Source organism: Ochotona princeps, chromosome 3 (genome assembly GCF_030435755.1).
Source record: "Ochotona princeps isolate mOchPri1 chromosome 3, mOchPri1.hap1, whole genome shotgun sequence".
Taxonomy (NCBI): Eukaryota; Metazoa; Chordata; class Mammalia; order Lagomorpha; family Ochotonidae; genus Ochotona; species Ochotona princeps.
This window is the reverse complement of record NC_080834.1, coordinates 103,321,150-103,342,874: the sequence shown is the minus strand read 5'-3', so window position 1 is coordinate 103,342,874 and position 21,725 is coordinate 103,321,150. Positions and strand designations below refer to the sequence as shown.

The following is a 21,725-nucleotide window of genomic DNA, read 5'->3' as shown; positions in this document are numbered from 1 at the left end:
TCTTGATGCCTAACATGGTTATGTACTAGTTAACAACATTGGTGGGAATCAGCGGCAGCAAGCTGGATGCACTTGTGGAAGTGGTATGTGGGCATCCCGGGTACTTGCCTTCAGGAAGAGGTCAGCCACCAGCATTCATGGTCACTAGGTTACCAGTCCCAGAGCTTAGGGGATGCCCTCCTGAGGAGGTATACACTGGGGTGAGGTGGGGAATGGGCTGAAGAGGGTGTTGTTCCATCATTCCTCAAGCAGGTTCCTGTGGAGTTGCTTTTTCTTTGTATGCATCCTGGAATTTACTTACCTGCATTGTGCAAAGAAGGAAAGCGCCAACTCCACAGTGTGTCCCTGGACAGTAGGACTTGTGTGTAGTTCCCTCCCTGCATCATGCCAGGCACACTCCAATGAAGTGTGGAGAAGACGTGTCACTTCTGGGACTGCCTTCCCGAAGTCACTGCCTCTTCTACCTGGCTCAGTCCCTCCTCATGATCATGGCCCATAACTCATACAGGATTTGTATTTGTTTGTTTCAGTCCCTGCCAGAGTGCCTGGCATTCGTTAGGTCCGTAACTGGTGCTGTTCGATGAATGAATGGGAAAACATGGCATCACTTCAGTAAAACAGTCATCTGTGCGGAGGGCAGGGCTAGGGGATGCGAGCACTTGGCACAGTGGCTGAGACAGTCTGGGATACTTGCAACCTGTAGCAGTGCACCTGGCTCCTGATTTCGGCATCTCACAAATGCCGGTCTGGGAGGTCAGCAGTGACGATGCAAGCAGGTGGGTCCCTGCCACCTACGTGGGAGACCGGATTGAATCCCTGGATCCTGACTGGCCTGGCCCCAGCCCCAGCTACTCTGATCACTAGAGGTGTGAATCAGTAATGGGAGCACTCTCTGTCTCTTTTTCTCTGTCTGGGAGAGAAAAAATAATACAAATAACAAAACAAATTGTATTCATGACTCACTGGTCTGAACTAAGAGTTGGGAGATTGTAGTTTATAACTTCAATGAGATTCATCTTCTCAGAAATTTTGTTTCTCCTGCACAGAGTCTTCCTACCTAGAACAATGTGGTGATGGAAAAGAGAATAAAGTAAATTATCCATAGAAAAATGACTTACAACCTACATATGACAGGCTTGCCACTGAGAAGAGCATAAACAAAATTTTATGTAGGATTAAAATCACATCATAAGAAAGAAGTGACATGAATAAATCGTCAAAATAAATTTTTATTGTAAAAGCTATACAATCCAATATTGTATTCAAATGAACGACAGGCCCTCACCAACCCCATTGCTTTGCAGGGGAACCAATCAGGAAAGTCAGTATGTTCTCTAGGTTGACGTGAATTATCCCGTTGCTAAAGAAGTCTAGTGTTCTGTGGTCTTTCCTGCTACAAATCTCAGCTTAGCTCCTTTCTTAAGCACCAAAACCCAGCAGGAACAAAATTCTTATGCTTCGCTGTGCACTTAAAGCCAACATCAGAACTTGGGGATGTAAGCATGCAGCAGCAGCACGTGGCCACAAGGAGGAGCCCTTTTTAAGAAGGAACGTTATTAATGGGGACATTTCCGCTTTTGAAGAAATTCAAGATTTTGAGAATGTTGCTGCTTTCCTTGCCACAGATTAGCAAAGCTGTACAGAGCCTTCTCTGGTTCCCATAAGAGGGCTTAATTAGTGTCTTGTACATGTGTGTTCACTAATAAGGGCCACAATGACTGTGGCTTGCTTTTGATTGGATTCTGATATCTGTAGCCACGGAATTCTTACAAGTCTAGTGATTTTGGAACAGAAATCATTAAAACAAAATATATAAGCTAATGGGGTCCTCTTATAGTTTCTGTTTAAAATCCTAGACAATCTGTTATGTTGTTCTTTTCGACAATTTTTTAAAGCAAAAAACAAAAACTTTTCAGGAGCTGGAGGACCTAATCATCACACCAGTCAAATGTAACACGGCCAAAGCACTGGCAGGCCATTTGACAAAGACGCAAACGTTTTAAAGTGGAAAATGTTAAAGGGAAAACAAAATTCTCAATGCAAACGACAGGTAACATTAAGGAAAGCTGACACTTCGGTATATTATTTGGAAGCATACACTACTTCATATATATTCTGTTAATTCAACATATCTCATGTGGATTTTCAGGGATTAAAATATTTCAAAGGAAATCCAAAAAAATTTTTTTTTCAAAAATACTCTTAAAGATCTGGCTCAATCTTTCACAAAACTAGAAAAAAAAATAGAAATGGATGTGCCGTGTGAGCTTACGCAACAAAAGGCTCACTTGGTTTTAGTGGAAGATTGGGGTTCACATTGTTCGGGAGGACTCCCCAGGAAGCTCCCAACTTTCCAGAGACGGTGAAGGAATCCTCTAAACGTCATTGTTTTCGTCTCCCCCGGCACCAGTTAGATTCTCTGATATCCGGATGATTGACACTTTAGGCGGATTTTATGCACACCCATCCCCACAAGGCAGAGGCCGACCACGATGGCCCCAATGACAGGAAGCACGACTGTGTAGTCAGACGAACACTCATCCACTAAGAGAAAAAACAAACAACAGAGCAGGTGAGCCGCGGGGGCGACAGACAGGCTACCGCTGAAAGAACCAGAGCTTTGGAGGCACGCGAACCCAAGCTTGCATTCCACTCCCACCACTAGTGAACTGATCCGGGCAGTTTCCTCATTTATCAAGTAGGCAAATCAGAAATGACAGCGGGTTACATAAAGTAGCCTTATCGTCTCAGCCGTGGTTATTCCATACCCCTTGGTATGAATCACAGGCGAGGTCACGCTGGGCTTGCTCCTGCTCTCAAGAACCTTGTTAGTACTTCATGCATTGTCTCATATTCCTTTGAAGCTGATATTAGAAAATAGACGTGAATGTGCAAGAGCTGAAAAAACTTAAATGTATAAACTTCTCAAGACTGCTCTTTATTCCATTAGACAAAATTTACTTAATTCACTTTAAAATGTAATTGGGTCTCTGGACTGGAGAAACATGGAAGGGAACTCGAGAGAATACTGCATGTGATGGACCGTCTGGGAGAGAAAAGTGTGTGGACTCCTTCATCTCCGTCTACTCATAATAGATCAGATCACTCTATGGGTGAGAGAGAGCCCTACGCGAAGCAATACTTGAGCTGTGCCCTGAACTAAGAATCACTATGGACCCAATTCTGTGTGCTAGAAAAAAAAAAATACCAGATTGGAGAGTTCTGGGGAAAATCCATGTAAAAAGCATGGCTTTTAATATACTACTTGATTGGGCAGCCCACAATACTTACATGGATATGATAAAATATGCCTATTGATTTTAAAATAGGGTTACAACCATAAATCCTTATCTGCTAACCATATCTTTATCTAAAGATAAAGATTTTTTATCTAAAACTTTTTCTAAAACTGATAAGTGAAAAAACATCAGGATAAGTGTCTTAGGTTTTTGTTTGAGTTTTACAATTATGGAGACAATCATCAGAAGAAATTATTAACATTAGCAAAGATGAACTGGTCTCTCGGAGCTGGCATGGAGAATAATGCTTTTGATGAGAAACCCTGTTGGAGTTCACGATGCTTTAGTTATTTATGGAAACTTCTTGAATAAAAACCAACTTTGACAAGGACACAATGAGAAAAAATACAAAATTTAAAATACAACGCGCATATCTATTTATTCCAGCTCTAAGAATTTACATTAAAGACATAGCCACACAATTGTAAAAGGGTATGTTACAGTCATGTCCATTTTAAGAGAGACTAAAGACCCACCAAAAATTTAAAATGATATTCATCCACTAGAATGCAATGTAGTCACTTCAAAGAATGTGGTGGTCTCAGTGTGATACAATAAAGTTTCCCAAGACCCAAAGTTCCCCAAGCATCACATGATCCCAAACAGACGTGTGTGTGTGTCCATCGTGAAATGATACACACACCCAAAAATGAGATGGAACTAGAAGTTAATTTTCACCTTCCACACAGTTTTGTTAAATTATTCAATTGTTCGACTTAACATTATTGGAACATTTTTAAAATGCAGAGGAGTACAAGAAGCAAAGTTGTTACCCAGTCACTGCACTTCTATTTCAGTTCATCATAAACCTTTTCAGGAACTTGCCTTCTCTGTGAGTGGTGTCTGCGTGTGTGTGTCCTCATGTATTCGTGAGCGGGGGCATAGTTCAGACCATTCAATATTTTTATTAACAGTCTATACTCACTATAAATCACTAAAGCTGTCAAGAAATTTGCTATTAGAAAAGTAAGAACCCATCACCCCAAAAAACATGCAGAGAAATTTCATTGCTAATACAAACCTCATTTAACCTGCCTCTTCGGAACTATAGAAACACCAGTACTTATATTTACACATGATCAGACACGTGAGACTTAATTCACATTGCTGATTTTGCTTTCACTTGAATTGAATAGGTGGAAAACATGAAGTGAACTTGAGGCATTATTGCGCCTTAAAACTTCTTTGTCACAGGAAGTATTGTTCTATAAGAGAACCCTTCAAGTCTCAAAAAAGAGATGATGAAACACATATTTTGTAATCATGACGAGGTGATGAAATAAATTGGGGTCACATGTTTTCTAACATTGCTTCCTATTTAAACATTTCCTACTGAGAGAGTTTCCAGAAATTAGCACTAACCGATTCTCTCTCTTTTCCCCCTCCCCAACTCCAAATTCTGAATATTTGTATTACTGCCTTTAACAATGCCCATATTTCTCATCCTATTTGGTAAGTGATATTCCTACAGTACTTAAAAATATATGTGGAATATAGAACACATTCATGATTTAAAAACTCAAATACAAGATGCTGCACCCTGAGATGTCCCACTTTGCCCCTTCCTATCATCTTAGTTCCCTTGTCCCAGTTAGCTAATTGTATTTTTATTTCCATTTATCTATATACACACACACACAAATATATATTTCTGATGATGCTGTATGCAGGTAGAGATAAAAACAAAGGTATAGTTTAGGGCCTGGCGGCGTGGCCTAGCGGCTAAAGTCCTCGCCTTGAACGCCCCGGGATCCCATATGGGCGCCGGTTCTAATCCCGGCAGCTCCACTTCCCATCCAGCTCCCTGCTTGTGGCCTGGGAAGGCAGTGAAGGATGGTCCAAAGCCTTGGGACACTGCACCTGCGTGGGAGACCTGGAAGAGGTTCCTGGTTCCCGGCTTCAGATCGGCACAGAACCGGCCATTGCGGCTCACTTGGGGAGTGAATCATCGGACAGAAGATCCTCCTCTCTGTATATCTGACTTTGTAATAAAAATAAATGAATCTTTAAAAAAAAAAGGTATAGTTTATTTCCTCCTTTGTTCACTATTATGCACTCTGCCTTTTTATTTATTTAACAAGGTTTTTGTGTGCCTTTCATTATACACTAACATCCTCAATCTTTTAACAGTTCTATCCAATGTGGGATAAGGGATAGGTTTTTAAATCTGTCCTGGACCTGTAGTTTGTTTTCAATCATTTTTTTTCTTTGCTATTACAAATAGTGCTGCTGCAATGAGTACAGGTGTACTAATATCATTTCATCTATAAGAAGGTAGATTTATATTCCCACAAGGCTAATGCCTTAAAAAAAGAAAGCATTTATTTATTTGAAAGACAGAGATGAAGAGAGGGGGAGGTAAAGAGAGTGCTCCCCTACATTGGTTCAGTCCCCCGTGGTCAGCACTGGGTCAGGCATCCCATGAGGATGACAGAAACTCAGGTACTCACACGGGCGTCACTGTGTCACCACTGCGGCGTGGTCTGTATTAGCAGGAAGGTGGAGTCAGGTGGCAGAGCCAGGAGTTACACCCAAGTGCTCTGACGTGCGATAGAGGCGACTCAACCCACGTCTGAACTGCTAGACTAAACACCCTCCCCTGTTTTAATGTTTTTTTTTGATTACAGGAATAAAATATTTGGCAGCAACAGCTTTATATATATATAAACTGGGTTTTTCTATTCCTGAAAATCGTTTCTTTTTTCTCCTTGTTGCTATTAAGACCCACATCCCGTTTCACCGAGTCGCACTGCTAAACAACATCTTTATGAAGGGGTTCCTAGTACTGCAATCTTTGAATTATTTCCCAGGCGCAGATATCTGACTATTGCATTTACGTATGCTTAAATAATACCCGTCATCTTGAGTATGTGAAGGTGTGGAGCAAATGCCTGATTGAGGGAGAAGGAAGAGGTTGCAGCTTCACAGCCAGGCCCTCGCCCTTGAGCCCAAGTCCCTCCCTCACACTTTAGGTTCCCGTCAACATCTCTTGCTTTGAGCTGGGCATTTCCTGGCACTGGAGATGTCTTGAGGGGAGTCTTAACACTCTCTTGAGGGTACCGCTTGTCCTCCCAGTCTCCTCACTTCTAAGAGAGTGGAAAGAATTAAAATACCTTGGGGTGAGCCAATACTCTTCCTAGATAAGCAACAGTTTCAGAGTTGGTGCCAAATTTCATAAGCTTCCTGTTAAAAATAATGAATGACACCTCTGAAAAATGTAGAAAAAAAATCAGAAAACTTCCTGATCATAAAATTAGCTAAGAACTTCCAGAAATCCAGTACTTCCCCCTTTCTCAAAACCCTCATGCTTAAGCCGTTTAGTGTAGTGGAAAATGCGGAATGATATCTTAAGCTTATTTTAATAGATTTTTCCCCTCTAGTTTTCAATCACTTTCAATCAGATTTCTGGTTTGGAATGTTTTTGCTAAAAAGCCAATTGAACTGCACTCATCCTCCGCCACCTGGACAGATCTGCCACCTCCTGCTTGCCCTCTTGGAATGTTCTGCCTACTTGCCTCCTGCAATGACCCAAATTAACCCATTTACAAGGCTGGGAGAGCATCAAAGAAAAAGGTGAATCAGGAAGCAATGTTAAGAAGAAAGACCACAAATCAAGTGGAAGGACTAGAGACCTAACATTTACTGAATCTGGTTTTTTTTTGTTTTTTTTTGTTTTTTTTTTTTGCCAAGATCTTGCTATGTGCTTTACCTTTAGAAGCAAAATTTAGGCAGCTTTCTAAGTTGTCGGGGTTTTCTGTTTGTTTGCTTGTTTACTTTTGTTTTTTACTAATACTAAATTGTAATAGTTAAAACATAACCTTTATTACAAAAAAAAAAGCTTGCTTTACAAAGAACATCTATAATAAGTAAATCAAAGTTGGAGTAAACCCAGTAGTTTAAACTCACCTTGTAATCTATTTTGAAAAGAATTGCTTTTTAAAAAAGTAATATTAAAAAAATAGAACACTCTTAAAAACATATAAGAAAATTCAGTGCAGTTTGAAAATGTCTTCTGTAATAATTTCCCTTTATGATTTTGCTTTCTCCTTACAGGTACTCATGTCTCTGCCCCTCTTTCCCAAATTCCAAAAGCCAGCCCCGTTTATTCAAGTAGGGTATATGGTATTCAAGTCTGCTGATGTGGTTTCCCTGAGCCAGAAGGAGAAAGTCGGGTCTCGCAATTGGCTTGGGAAGGTGGAATGGACAACCCTTTCCTTTTAGGCTGGACATGAAGGCAGATGCCCCAAGGAAGGCCTTCACCTTGCTCGCTTGGAAGGCAGGGCTCTACATGCGTTCATACCCTCTGCGGGGCCTCTTTCTGGCCACCAGGCACGAGGTTAGCCAAACAACCAGTAGTGCTGTGATACTCAGGCCGACAGCCACAGGGATTTCTTTCTTGCTTCTGTCACTGAAGCATTCATCCACTGTAATTGAAGGCAGAGTAACAGGTATTACGGGCTAGCCACAAATGCTGCAGGTGTGTACAGAAAGAAGCGGAGGAACAGAAGAGGTGGCTTGGGGACCACTGATCATTCCATCAGTCCGGTGGAACGATCTCCCCAGTGGGTCTGAAATGTGGGCAGCTGGTGATTCCTGCAGGAAGTTACTCAAACCCATCGCCCAAGCCATCAGAACTCAGTGGGTCCAAGCCCTCCCTGCACCCCTTCCCTCACACACTCTACCCTGGGCAGGGGGGTGTATTCTGCCCACTGCTGGAAAGGAAATCCAACTCTGAGAAACACTGGTGTGATCTCAGAAGTCATGATCACAGTGAGGTTCTGATTTGTGCTCGTCCCAGTCTAGAGACACAGTCCTGCACCGAGTCACAGAGCCAGAACATTCCATCCGAACCCTGGGCTTTCCTAAGGGCTGCCAGAACAGTAAGGAAAGGGAGACAACAGAAAGCCCTCTGGCAGGCTGCAGGCTGGAGCAAGAGTGGCGTCCATCATCTGCACTTGTCTCTCTGACAAGGCTGAGCTCCTGCACTTGCTCATTCCTTTCTCAAGCCCTGGTTGAAGTGTCAGAATTCCCTGCACCACCATCTCACCAGCAACACAGCATTGACCACCCTTTTCCCCTGGGTTCCCACGGCCCTAAGCATGCAGAGCTTTTTCAACAGCATATCATAGTGAACTTGTTCCTGTCTCCTTCCTTCACATTTCAGCGACTTCAGCGAAGTCTGAAGTGCCAGATACAGTGAATGTGGGGTGAACAAGAGAACTCTCTGGAAGGCTATGGGCAGATCTGAGAAAGCATGAGGGAAGGAGAGGATTCTGGGGTAGCTCTGAGGCTTGGTGTGTTGTGCCCTGAAGGGTGGCTGATGTGTGGACACATCAGATGGGTTTGCCTCTGTTTCCCTGTGAGCACTGCTCAAGGCAAGCCAGAGTGTGTGCTGAGCTCCTGCTTCCATTCACCTCCTCAGAGGTCCTATAGGCAAGAAGAGCAGGTGCACACCTGAGGTGGCGAGACCCATCAGTAATTCCAGTGAATTCTAAAAGTGATCACGTTCCAATATGACAAGCCTTGAGACCAAAGATAACATGAGCGGGGGGGATGCCTGCTGGGCAGCTTTATTCTTCAATCTTAGCAGTAGGATGAAGACTCAGACATTAGTGTGATTGTCTGGCTCCTTCCTTTGCAAAATAGTTAGTGCTGAGTCCATCAGGAGATGGTTTCTGCTAGACGTACCTCTCATTTCATCATGGGACTCAAAGCCAACGATTTCATAGTCAATGACACTTCTCGCTGCATCGGGTTCTAATCATTGAGAAAAACTCCTGTATGGGTTCTGACAAGAGGAAGTCAGGGGAAATTGAAGTTCATGAATTGATGAACCCAGTCTCATGGCGAGACCATGATAATACTGACCTTCCCGGCAGGGAGAAAAGAAGGGCTTTTCTGGAAAGTCACTCTGGCTCTCCTCCAAGGATCAGTTTCATTTTGAATGTGCTGGTTAAAATTCCAAGCAGGGGCAGATGGAGATGAGATCTGACTCAGAATCACTGTGGGTACAAATGGCTCCTATGCCAAACAGCAGTCCTCTCTGACCACATCTTGCCCTGTTCCCTTGGCAGGTGGGGAAGGATCTACCCTGACACCATGAATGCTCAGGGGCTTTGTTCTCCAAACACAGTTGACTTTGCCAGTATCCACAAGAGTGTGAGGGGGATCCTGGGGAGAGTGCTCTAGGCTTTTCCAAGGCAGGGGTCGGGGAGAAGGTGTGTGTGGGTTGGAGGAGATGCACCCTGCTAGAAACAAGCTAGGGCACTATGAGCAGGCATGGGTGCAGGGGCCTGGTTTTGGAGTGAGGAAGGAGAAACTTGACCCTAAGAACAGTGTGCAACATTTAGTATTGGTAAGAACACAGCTTGTAGCGACCTCACCCCCCGAGTCCCTGATGTTTACTTCTGCACCCTCAACTCACCATTTCCAAAGTGATCTCCTTCAAAATCAAAAGCCTGCAGTTGGACGTTGGTGGTTTTTAGCTGAAGCAGGGGTGACAGCTGCAGGCTCTGCTCACTCACACACTTGAAGGAATGCCCGACCAGCGTCTCAAACACCACCACAGCTTTCTCCATCCCTTTGTAAGTTTTCTCTGGGAACAGATAATGAAGTGCAGGTGCATGAGAACCCACACACCCCTCCATCATGCTCCCACCACTGCAGGTGAGGCTGCAGCGGCATCTCCACGGGAAAACAACCAGGTGCTGTCAGAGACTTCCTGGTAGTGTTCGGGGTGGGGGGGGTCTATGAGAGCCATCTCACAGAAACTGAGACAGAAGGACATTGGAATGAGAACTCTGCAGGATGTTTCTTACATATGCATGTGTATATATGCATGTGTATTTATTTGAAAGGCAGAGAGAGAGAGAGAGAGAGAGAAATAATTTTTTTTTTTTTTTTTTTTTTTTGTCCAAATGGCTGTAACAGCCAGGGCTGGTCCAGGCTGAAGCTAGGGTCCACGAACTCCATCCAAGTCTCCCACATGGGTGTCAGGGGGCAAGCACCAGAGTCACCCTCCACCACCTTTCCAGGTGCATTAGAAGGAAACTGGATGGGAAGCAAAGCAGCTGGGACTTGAACCATCCTTCACATATGGGTTGCTGTCACTACAAGTGATGGCTTAATCTGTTATACCACAACTCCCAACTCCAGTTGTTTTATATTTTAGTTTATTTTTGTTTGAGAGACTCAGAGAGACAGAGGGATGAGGAAAAACAACATGGGGAGGGGGAAGAGAGAGTGAGAGAAAGAGAGAGAGAGAGAGTCTATATGTACTCCTATGCACACGTCAAGGCCCACAATGGCCAGGGGCTGGGTTGGGGTCAGAACCAGGAACAAGGAACTAACCCATGTCTCCCATGTGGGTGGCAGAAATCCAGTTACTTGAGCCATGACCACTGCCTTGGCAGGAAGCTGAAATCAAGAGCTGGGAGCAGAAATGGAACCCACGTATTCCAATGCAGGATGTTAGCAGCTCAGTTGGGTCTTAAGCACCAGGCCAAACACCCAGACCTCTTTGGGTATTTTAAATCACTAGGGACAGAGTTGGTAGGAACCACTATCAATGCCTGGGGGCTACAGAGATGTGCCCACAGAAAACTTCAGGAATGAGAGAAGAGAGATTTCTCTCTGAGACTTCCCATCACATGTCCTTTGGGTGAATCAGAGCAGATGGCAAAGTCAGCAGTGAAGTATTTGCATATAACCAGACTGGATGTATTAATACAGCAGAAAGGAGAACCCAGCCATGGAAAGTGAGAAGGGAAAGACCCTTCTCTTTCCTTCTGAGTGTTGTTGGTCAGGGAAAGGACCTGCTCATAGACCCACCTGGTCTTGTGACAGACCCACCCCGTCAAGGCGGTAGATTCTTCAAGACAGTACTAACCTGGATTTGAGATGGTCAAAAAGGCTTCCACTTCACTGATGTAATATGACTTTTCACCCTGCAAAACACAGTGTGTCAGTCTTTGGGTTAAAAGACAGGTTTATTGTGTTGCAAAATATTATTGAAATCCATGCACATGAGGGTCTTCAGAACATTCATGAAGAACTCATGTTGTGAAATAATGATATGTAGATTTCACTAATGTTTTACAGGTACTTCTATACATTGTCTGATTTAATCCTCACAATAACTATGAGAAGAAACGGAAGCTCAACAACTTGCCCAAGGTCACAAATATCAAAGGACACAGAGGAAGATAGGACCTTAAAGCTGTCTATATCCTCATTTCGCTTTTTTATTAATTTATTTTATTCTCTCTCTCTCTCTCTCTCTCTCTCTCTCTCTCTCTCTCTTTTTGAATGGCAGAGAAACAGAGATCTTCCACCAATTGGTTCACATCCCCAATTGTCCATGACAGCCAGGACCGGGCCATGCCAAAGCCAGAAGCACGAAACTCAATCCAGGTCTTCCAGTAGCTGACAGGGACAGAAGTATCTGAGTCATTATCTACTGCCTTCCAAGGGTGCACATTAGCAGGAAGTTTGATTCAAAGCAGAGCCAATCGTTGAAACACCCTAATTTAGGAAACAGGCTTTGCAACCAGCATCTTAACCACTGCCCCCAAATGCCTGTCTTCAAGTCTGGTTTTAACCTCTCTCATATTGAGTCTATGCCAGACATTGTTGTCTGGAAGGGGTTTCACAAAGTTCACGGGGAAGCTGGTGTTGTGGGCTAATACACAGATTGCAAGGGCAGCACCCTACAACTGAAGTTCTGGTTCATGTTCTGGCTTGTTCTGTTTCTGATCTAGTTCTCTGGTAACGCACGTAGGAAAAGCATCACATGATAGCCCCTAATACCCACATCGGAGATCTGGATGCAGTTCAGGCTCCTGGTTTCAGCCTGGTCCAGGCCCAGCCATTGTAGCTATTTGGGGAGTAACCAGTAATTTAAAGGTCACTGTTTCTCTCTCTCTTTCTCTCTCTTCCTCTGTCTGTGTGTTACTTTTAGTTTCAAACTAAATAAATAGCTAAATCTTTTTTTTTTAAGTCTGGAAAATGAAACTAAATGACTAGCTTATTTTTATGCAAATCACTTTGAAATATAGGCTTGGCTTTCCTGTATGTGTTTTTTCCAGGGACTTTTTGGAGGAGACCTGGCTGCTTCCCTTGAGGTGCCCAGTCTGATGCATGAAAGATGGTTGAATTTTGGGTTTGGACTATCTGCGGTCCAACATCTGAACATTCCGAGCATCTGTAAAATGACTTTTTGTTTGTTTGTTTCACTGACCATTTATTCAGATTATTCTTCATTTGTGACACTTTTTAACATAAGCAAGACCTGCACTCTGGGGCCTATAGTTACATAGCTCTTTCCCCATCCAAAGGGAAAACAGGATTCATTGAAGGAACTTGAACAGGACAGGGACATGAGCTGGCCTTTGTTTTTGGAGATTGGTTGGGCTGTGCTGTGAGAATGATTTAGACAGCAGCAGGAAGAGAATGAACAATGAGGCAGCACTGCCCTCCCAGGATGCCTGCTGGAATTTTTCCTTGCTGGACATCTCCCAGGTCTGTCTCCCCCAGCAAAGGTATGTTTGGATTTTTGTAAAGATGCCACAGTTTGCCAGGTTCATGCCTTCAGCTGCATTGCCTCACTGACCACCATAGCAAGCCTCAAGACAGAACAAAGAGTATCTATCAGTCAGTTCTACAGCTGAGAAAACAGAAGCCCAGAAGAATCCGTATCCATCTCAGATTTACATAGCTTGCAAGTGATACAGCAAGATCCTGCTTTCAGGATCCTGTCCAAAGTTTCCTCCAAGGGACATGAGGTATGTGCATATAGACCAAAAATTTGTCATGTGAGAACTTTCTCTGACATTCCCTGAAATGCAGCTGGAACTTACAGCCCTCTATAGGAAGCAGGACTGACCATCTGATGAATTTATGGGGCCCCAGACAAAGTGAAAATGCAAAATCCTTGGTTCAAAAGTCACGTAGAATTGCAAAAGGCAGCAGTCAAGCATTCAAAGAAGCACAGAGCCTTTCAAAGGGCCAGGTTGCACACCTATGAAGCTAGATAGAAAGGGGCATTCAAGGTCCACAAGAATTTATCCTTTTCTGGTTAATCCAGCCATCAGCAGACATCAGCGTTACATGCATGGCCAGGTTCACCTTCATGAGCTAAGAGGACATACTCTGCAAGCTGCACTCAGCATTTCTTTCATTCTGGCTGAGTCAAGTTAGCCAAATGTTGGCTGGAACTGAGCTGACGTCTATCTTTAGGGTACGGGAAAAATATCTGTCAGGTGAATTCATACCAAAAAAACTGGCAGGAGTCTGTTTAGTTTCCTCAAGATTCCAAATTTTATGTCATTTATGCTGCTAACATCAAATGAGTCTTTTTAAGGCAAGTTGTGCCTACCATGTATTCTATAATGTTATGGTGATACAGGACATTCTTAGAAAATAAACAAAATGTGCCTTCCTGTTCTCTCTGCTGGGAAGGACTAAGTTAATTCCTGGAGACAACCATAGACCCTCACCAAGTGAGGACGGTGCTAGAGGAATCAACATAACACACCCACTATCTGGCCCTAAGGCTTCTTCTTTTGCCCATCCATTTGCCTTCCTATAGTTCCTGACTCTGGAAACAAACTGTGCTCCTTGGTCAGCTCATTAGAACGTAGCGTTCATTGCTGAATGTGCTGTATTCTGTAGTATTCTAAGCACCGGTTTCTCCCATGTGCCTCAAAACCTGCTTGTAATTCTCTTGTTCACCTGCCTTTAGTAACAGGAGTCTGTCCTGGTTATAAAAATATCAAGGTTCAGGAGACCATGATGTTCTCTCCTCACTACGACAAACCTAGGTCTCCAACCAAATTAGGCCTTACACTTGCTATTCTACAATGTGGTTCTCATTGATAACACTGATGACATTATCATGAACATAACCCACATTTTCTAAGGTTTTCTTTTTCCCTAAACGAGTGGTTCTCAAGCAGGAAGGATTTTGTCTCGCAAAAGACATGTGCAACATCTGGAGGCATCTAGAGCTGTCACATGAGGTGATGAAGCAGATGGATGATTGCTACTAGCAGCTAGTACCTTGGAGGCAGGGACACTGCTAGCCATTCTTCACGACAAACAACCCTCTCCCATGACATTCACCTCACTCCAGCATTAACCTGCTTTTGAGTAGTGTGTTTAAAGAGTAGTAGTGTACCCGGTGCAGTAGGCTAGTAGCAAAAGTTCTCGCCTTGTGCATGCTGGGATCCCACCCAGAACGGACACCTGACCATCTCATATGAACACAGCCATGGAGGACAGCACTGAGCCCGATGGCTGGACACCAGGCCTGCCACTGACCACGGGTAAAACAGAGGAGCAGTGGCTCTCCTCCCTCTCTTCTGGGGAATGGATACTCCCTCCCTTCCCATGTGCCTACCCAAGCTGGTATTGTCAGCTGTCCACTTATCCTTTCATTCTCCTATTAGAATGAATGGGACAATGAAAATGTCTTTGATTTTTGATGGCACTCTCCATCAAAAGTGAGAATGTAAAATTTGGGGGACTATTGTTTCAAGGAAAAAACATTTTGCTAGCCTGCTTCATTCATTAAGTTAATGGGTAACCTCTTGCTTTAATCCTGCAGTCTTCGGCCTTCTGTTTTTGGCTTAAACAAGTTCCTTCTTACCATGCAGCAATGCCACAGGAGTACAAAGGCTACTCTCTCTGTTTAAGGTCTGGAATTGGGGAGTAGTGTCGGAGAACAGCAGAAATAAGGCAGATGGGCCGGGATGGTTCAGGGAAAGAAGTGATTGCCGCTCTTGAAGCCATGCACTGAGGATGGCTCACTTTGCCCCCTCAGGAAGGCAGCTGGGAGGAGTGAAGAAGGGAGGACCTGCTAAGCTTCTAGCTCTACCAGGACACTCTGTTCCTGCCGCTATTTTAGAAAGGGGAGGTAATTAAAGGGCAAGCAAGATTATTAAAAAGAGGGAAATCTCAACATTTAGGTGTGGTTTGATCAAAACAAAGCCAGTCTGCAGGCGTCTGAAAGGCCAAACTGTAGTGAAAGGAGACAGGGAGAAGTGACAAAAACAGTGGTGGAAAAGGCACCAAGGAAACACCTGCTTGCAGTTTCACCTGAGGCCTGGCCCTGATGGCCATCGCTGGGGATTTCTGCTGCCTTCCCTTGGGCCATTACTCACACAGTGTCTGGGCAGTGGCACAGGTGGAACTGGGCCCTGAACTAAAGCACAAATGTTTATAGATGTCTGTCCTGCCAGTTTGTCAAGGCAGCTTTTTGAGAAATTCCTGACACCTATAGAGTTTAACTTCAAGTATTCAAGGAGACAGCATTTATTCTGCCTCTTCTGATACTATGCCTTTCCCATTTGGCATCCAAAGAAAACTGCTGACTGCTCAAGTTCATCTCTACCTCTTGGAGAAAAGGATGTATCAGGAGGATAAAGCATGTAAGACCAAGCTATGTACAACAACCTTAGCCACACTCTTCCTTGAGCATGGTGTGAAATAAGATGCGTGAAGGCCATTCGTCTGGGCTAGTATCCTGCACTCGTTCCAACAGACCACACCAAAATGAAGTCACTCATGCTGGAGTTCCAGACCACCAAGATGAAACAGAGAGAGAAACACCCCAATCCCTAAACAAGCCCCTATTAGTTGGCATAATAAGGAAGTCCCCCTGCTGCAGCCACTACAAAGAAAAGTAACTTTGGCATAACCAATCTGCTCATTGTTTCTGCCTTCCTTACTTAGCCTTTTCTCTAGATTCATCCAACCTCCTCTGCTCAGTTCCCCATATTGCTCATTCTATTTTAGAAAATGACATATTGCTTGATTCCAGCATCACAAATAAAGGCCAGTTTTAAGCTAAATTTGTAATTATGGCCATTGATGGTTAATAAGTACCACACACTGTGCTGCACAGTTTACACAGCCTGTTTCTAATCTTCCATGGAGTCCTAATAGGTAGGTGTGAGAGTTCCCATCTTAAAGATGAAAACATGATCCTCACTAGCCTGAGACCAGGTCCCAGGTGAAGGATCCTCCTGTGTCCCTCTCTGATTCATGCTTGGTCTGCTTGAAAGACACTGTGGGGGCCCAGCGGCATAGCCTAGCGGCTAAAGTCCTCGCCTTGAACACCCCGGGATCCCATATGGGCTCTGGTTCTAATCCCGGCAGCTCCACTTCCCATCCAGATCCCTGCTTGTGGCCTGGGAAAGCAGCCGAGGACGGCCCAATGCATTGGGACCCTGCACCCGCGTGGGAGACCTGGAAGAGGTTCCAGGTTCCCGGCTTCGGATCGGCTCAGCACCGGCCAGTTGTGGCTCACTTGGGGAGTGAATCATCAGACGGAAGATCTTCCTCTCTGTCTCTCATCTCTCTGTATATCTGACTTTGTAATAAAATGAATAAATCTTTAAAAAAAAAAAAAAAAAGAAAGACACTGTGGGGCAACCAGGGACAGGTGCCCCACAGAGTGAGATCACCAGCCTCATCTGGGATTCCAGCGCACTTGCCAATCCCACTCACTGCAATTACAGCTTCTATCTGCATGGGTTTGCCCCTTATGAAGGTGATTACCAATTCTTCTTCCACTCCTTTTCAAATAACAAAAGTCAGCTCTGACAGGTTAACTTGCCCATCTGTTGTCACAAGGAGAGCAAATGACAGATTCAGATTTGTGTTGGACTCTGATTTCAAGGCCTATATTCAGTCCACTCCCCTTTGTTGTCTATACACTTGCAGAAGATGGCCCAGAAAATCTAGCACCTGGTTAATCCCTGACTTTTGCCCACTGAGGTTGGAAAAAACCCATTCTGACATTTGATTTTGCTCTTAAAATGATCTTGTTACTCTGGTGTTCACTGGGAATTTCTAGAGATCAGTTCATCTACACAACTTCCTCCTTCAGTTAAGTACAAATATGGCCTGAGACCAAGTCTCTGCTAAGAGGTTCTGAAAACCTCCTTCTGTTGCATAGAGGAAGTTGAAGGGAGAAGAAGGCAAACAAGAGATGTGGACACTCCACCCCGCACCTTTCATTCTTATCAGCAAAGATCTCAAAAGACTCTGAAATCTGGTTCTGCTGGGCCTTACACTAAAGTGTGAGATTGCACCACTGGGCCCCAGGGCACCAGGAGAGGGGAAGCCACACAAGGGTTGGTTAGTGCCAAGGAACTCTTGCCTCACCTTGGTAAATGTGAAATTCACAAGTCCACCCTGGAAATGTAAAAAGAGGTTGGATTTTCGGCAGCCACAGTTCCCAGAAACTTGGGTTGTGTTGGGGTCGATGTTGAAGTATCTCTGAGGTGAGAAGACCTGAAAGAAAGAAGACAGATGAGCAACACAAAGTAGAGATGAACCCGGAAGGAACTGGAGATACAGTGAATCCAAAGCCACGGCTGAGCAAGTGCTCCCTTGCAAAGTCCCCAGAAAGATGGCATCCTATCAGTCCCAGTCACCATCCAAAGCTTTCTTAAAGAGGCTTTGTAAGTGCCAACAGGAGTTGTCTGATGCTTCACAGCAGGTGTATTCCTGATAAGCTGCATGGAACTTGACTTTCCTTAAGTTAAACATGTTGAAAGGTACTGGGGTGGGGAATGGGGGTGTAAGGGGTATTTGCTCTCTAAAATGCCTCTGTCTCAAATCAAAATCTGGATGTGTTTTATGAAACTATAAAAATAACGTGCAAAAAAGGAAAGGATTGTTTTAGGAATATATCCTTTTAGTAATTCAAACAATCACAGCCCTTCTTCATTTATCTATTTTTTAATCTGGACTTCCATATGAATGTCCTAGCTGCCCAGAACTACAAAAACCCATCTTCCTTTCACAGCAAAGGAGCTTGAGCTTGGAAGTTATGAAGAATGGTGGGCCAGGCTAGCCACACTGAACACACCTCAACACTCTGCCCATGATGTCTGGAAGGGAAGAGTACATATTTAGATTTTTGTTGTGTACCTTCTCATGTCCAGGCACTACTATGAATACACATGTATTCTAAATGGTTTTTGTTCTGTTTTGTTTGAATATCAGAAAGACTGAGATCTTCCCTCCACTGAATCACTCCCCAAACTCCCACAACAGTCATGGCTGGGCAAGATCAGAAGCAAGAATCAGGGACTCAATCCACATCTCCCACATAGAGGGCATGGACCCAACTCCTGGAGCCATGCATCCTTTCTTGCCCCACCCCCAGAATGCACATGAACAGAAACCTGGAATCGGGAGTGGAACTGAGACTCAAACTCAGACATGCAGGTATGGGATGCAGGCATCCCAAGCGGGTGTGAACCCCTGCACCACATCGTCTACCCCCATATCCACCTTTCAATGAAGCACCCTGCAGAAAGATGAACTCACAGTAATTTACTTCATTTAAAGACATAGGATGCAAGGAAATGCTCATTTCTAGCAAGGTAAATTCTATCTTGGCATTTAGAAGCTGGCATTATAGTCCTTCAGCCCCAACTTACCGCCTCTTTGTCTTGAACAACCAGTTGTAACCCCATCTCTGCTTTTATACAGAGTCTGCTCCCATTTCGAACTTGATAAGTTCCAGTCTTGGCTGATGTAGGCCGGGGTGCAAGGGTGGGTCCAGTAAGGATGGAGGCAGGGGAAATGGTCTGGGTGGCATTGTGTGATGCTGTTCCTGGGGTGTGGGAGGTTTGGACAGACTTCTGACTGGTTGTGTTTCCATGTGGCTCTGTGGCCAGAGTTGTCAGGATGGTGGTCTGCTTCCTGTGTTGGGTTGTTTTCCCAGTTGTGTGGCGAACAGTTGATGGATCCCTTCCAGTTGTATTGCCACAAGGAGTGGTAGTGGGTGGCTGGGCATGAGTAGCTAAGCTGGGGCCGATTGTAGCTTCTGTGACCGGAGTAGCTGGGTGTGAATTGTTGGTTGTGGCCTGAGTTGTGACTAGGGTGTGGGTCATAACTGGGATGGTGGAGGGGGTACTGTTGGTCATTCCCAGGGTGGTTAAGATTTTCACCATGTGTGTGGTTGAGTTTTCAGGGCTGGTGGTCATGGCAGTCACTGCAGAGGTGACAGGTCCATCTGTTGAACTCTCTGGCAAAGTACTGTTGGGCATGGGGTGAGTCTGTTGCAGGAGAGAAGGCAGTGCTCTGGTCCGTACTGCTGTCGTTGTGGACTGAAGATGGGCTCTGATTCCAGAAAGCGCCTTCACACTCATTCGGCTACCATCATGCAAAATTACTGCAAATTGGAGGGGAGGAGGTCTTAAGACAATAATCTATTGTTCATTTTCAAAATAACATGATTGATTTTAGATTTGATGGAAATTCACCACACTATAACCGCAGAGTGAAGATTGTCAAACATTCCACCACTAGGTCACAACTGTAATGTGTCAGTTGTAGTTACGTATTTTTTTTAAAGATTTGTTTTATTTTTATGTGAAAGATAAAACTATGGAGACACAAGGAGAGACAGGGAGAGGGAAATCTTTGATCTACTGGTTCACTCCCCAAATGGCCACAGTGGGCTGAAATGGGCCGATCCAAACGCCAGGAGCTTCTGCCATGTCATTCACAGTGGTGCAGGGTCCTACGAGCTTGGGCCATCCTCTGGGAGCTGGATTGGAAGTGGAGCCACAAATCAGTGCCCATATCAGATGCCAGTACTTACCAGAGGAGGCTTGGCCTACTATGCCATGGCGCTGGCCTCTATACTCCAGTTATTTTACAGGCCAATGACCACACTGCAGACATCTAAGCCTCTTCGGATGAGATATGGTACTATTTCCCAAGGTGATAAGTGTCAACGTGTGCAAAGAAATAGAATTAAAAGACAAGTTTCCTTTGGTGCAGAAATGTTTAAGAAACCATTCAAACCAATGCTTGGTTGTTTCATAACTTTTGAAGACTTTTGGTATGCAGGGATTTCACAATTTCTGCACCACAAAACTCCTTTAATTCCATTTTGCCCACAAACTTTCTGAAATATCCTCACCTAACGATCTGACATAACTGGGGCAGCTTGGATAACAACAATTCAGACAAAAAGTTTTATTGTATTCATAGAATTACAAATCAGAGATCAGAGAGAGGTCTTAAAGTTGGCCTAAACTAGTTTAAACCCTAACTTGATACACCGTGGAATCTTTCCCATGTATTACAAAAGCTATGCTTAATTAGCCCTCATGAGACACTCATTTCCGAACAATATAGTCCCTTATGTATTTTAAGTGCATTTATTTACTTATTTTAAAGACAGAGTTGTAGATAGATACAGAGAGTGAGAGAGACAGCCTCCACCCACTGGTTCATTCCTGCTATGGCCACAACAGCCAAGCCTGGGCAGGCTCAAGCCAAGAGCCTCGAACTCCATCCACTTCTCCCATGAGAATGGCAGGGACACAAGCTCTTGGGTTACGTTCTACTGCTTTCCCAGGCTCATTAGAAAGGAGCTGAATTGGGCCCAGCACAGTAGCCTGGTAGTTAAAGTCCTCGCCTTACACGTGCTGGGAGCCCATATGGGTGCTAGTTCGTGTCCCGGCAGCTCCGCTTCCCATCCAGCTCCCTGCTTGGGGCCTGGGAAAGCAGTCGAGGACAGCCCAATGCTTTGGCACCTTGCACCCGTGTGGGAGACCCGGAAGAGGTTCCTGGCTCCCGGCTTCAGATCGGCACAGAACCGGCCGTTGCGCTCACTCGGGGAGTGAATCATCGGACGGAAGATTCTCCTCTCTGTCTCTCCTCCTCTCTGTATATCTTTGCCTGGGAAACCAGTCAAGGATGGCCCAAAACATTGGGATCCTGCACCCACATCAGAGACCCGGAAGAAGCTACTGGCTTCTGGTTTCAGATCAGCTCAGCTCCGACTGTAACAGCCACCTGGGAAGTGAATCAGCGGACAGAAGATCTTCCTCTCTGTCTCTCCTCTCTGTATATCTGACTTTGCACTAAAAATAAATAAATCTAAAAAAAAAAAAAAAAAAGAAAGAAAAAGAAAGGAACTGGATCAGCAGTGGAGTAGCCAGGATTTGAACCAGCACTCATATGGAATGCCTGAGTTACAGGCAAACTAACCACTGAACCACAAATGAGCCTTATTTCGCTTTTTATCTTCTTGTCACCCACTGTTTTCCTAAACACAGGCCAGTTGTGCAACTTCCTTGCTGTACATTTTGAATGGCTGAGTCCTTGCCATTTAAGAAAGAAAATTAAGGCATAGTGGCTCTGTTATTTCAGGCGAGCTATCCTTCCTGTCTTGGTTTAAATGCTGGCTCTCAGAATCTCCCTGGTCCCTCCCTACGAACACAATTATTCCAGTGCAGGTAGTTTGCGAAGTGGGAAAGATAAAAGCATCAGTTCAGGACCCAGCGGTGTGGACTAGCGGCTAAGTCCTCGCCTTGAACATGCCGGGATCCCATATGGGCTCCGGTTCTAATCCCGGCAGCTCCACTTCCCATCCAGATCCCTGCTTGTGGC

At 44.5% G+C, this 21,725-nt stretch overlaps 1 protein-coding gene across 1 annotated transcript in view; it reads right to left on the bottom strand.

Moving 5' to 3' along the window:
• Positions 1–1,220: 1,220 nt before the first annotated feature.
• The window catches only part of LAMP3 (lysosomal associated membrane protein 3), a 25,407-nt gene continuing 4,902 nt past the window's right edge, over positions 1,221–21,725 (bottom strand). Inside the window, exons 2-6 of the mRNA XM_058662210.1 lie at positions 18,755–19,491; positions 17,469–17,597; positions 11,188–11,245; positions 9,724–9,894; positions 1,221–2,544 (exon numbers count right to left, since the gene is read on the bottom strand). Coding sequence (XP_058518193.1) covers positions 2,411–2,544; positions 9,724–9,894; positions 11,188–11,245; positions 17,469–17,597; positions 18,755–19,491 — 1,229 coding nt within the window. The 3' untranslated portion in view covers positions 1,221–2,410. The remainder of the gene's footprint in view (positions 2,545–9,723; positions 9,895–11,187; positions 11,246–17,468; positions 17,598–18,754; positions 19,492–21,725) is intronic.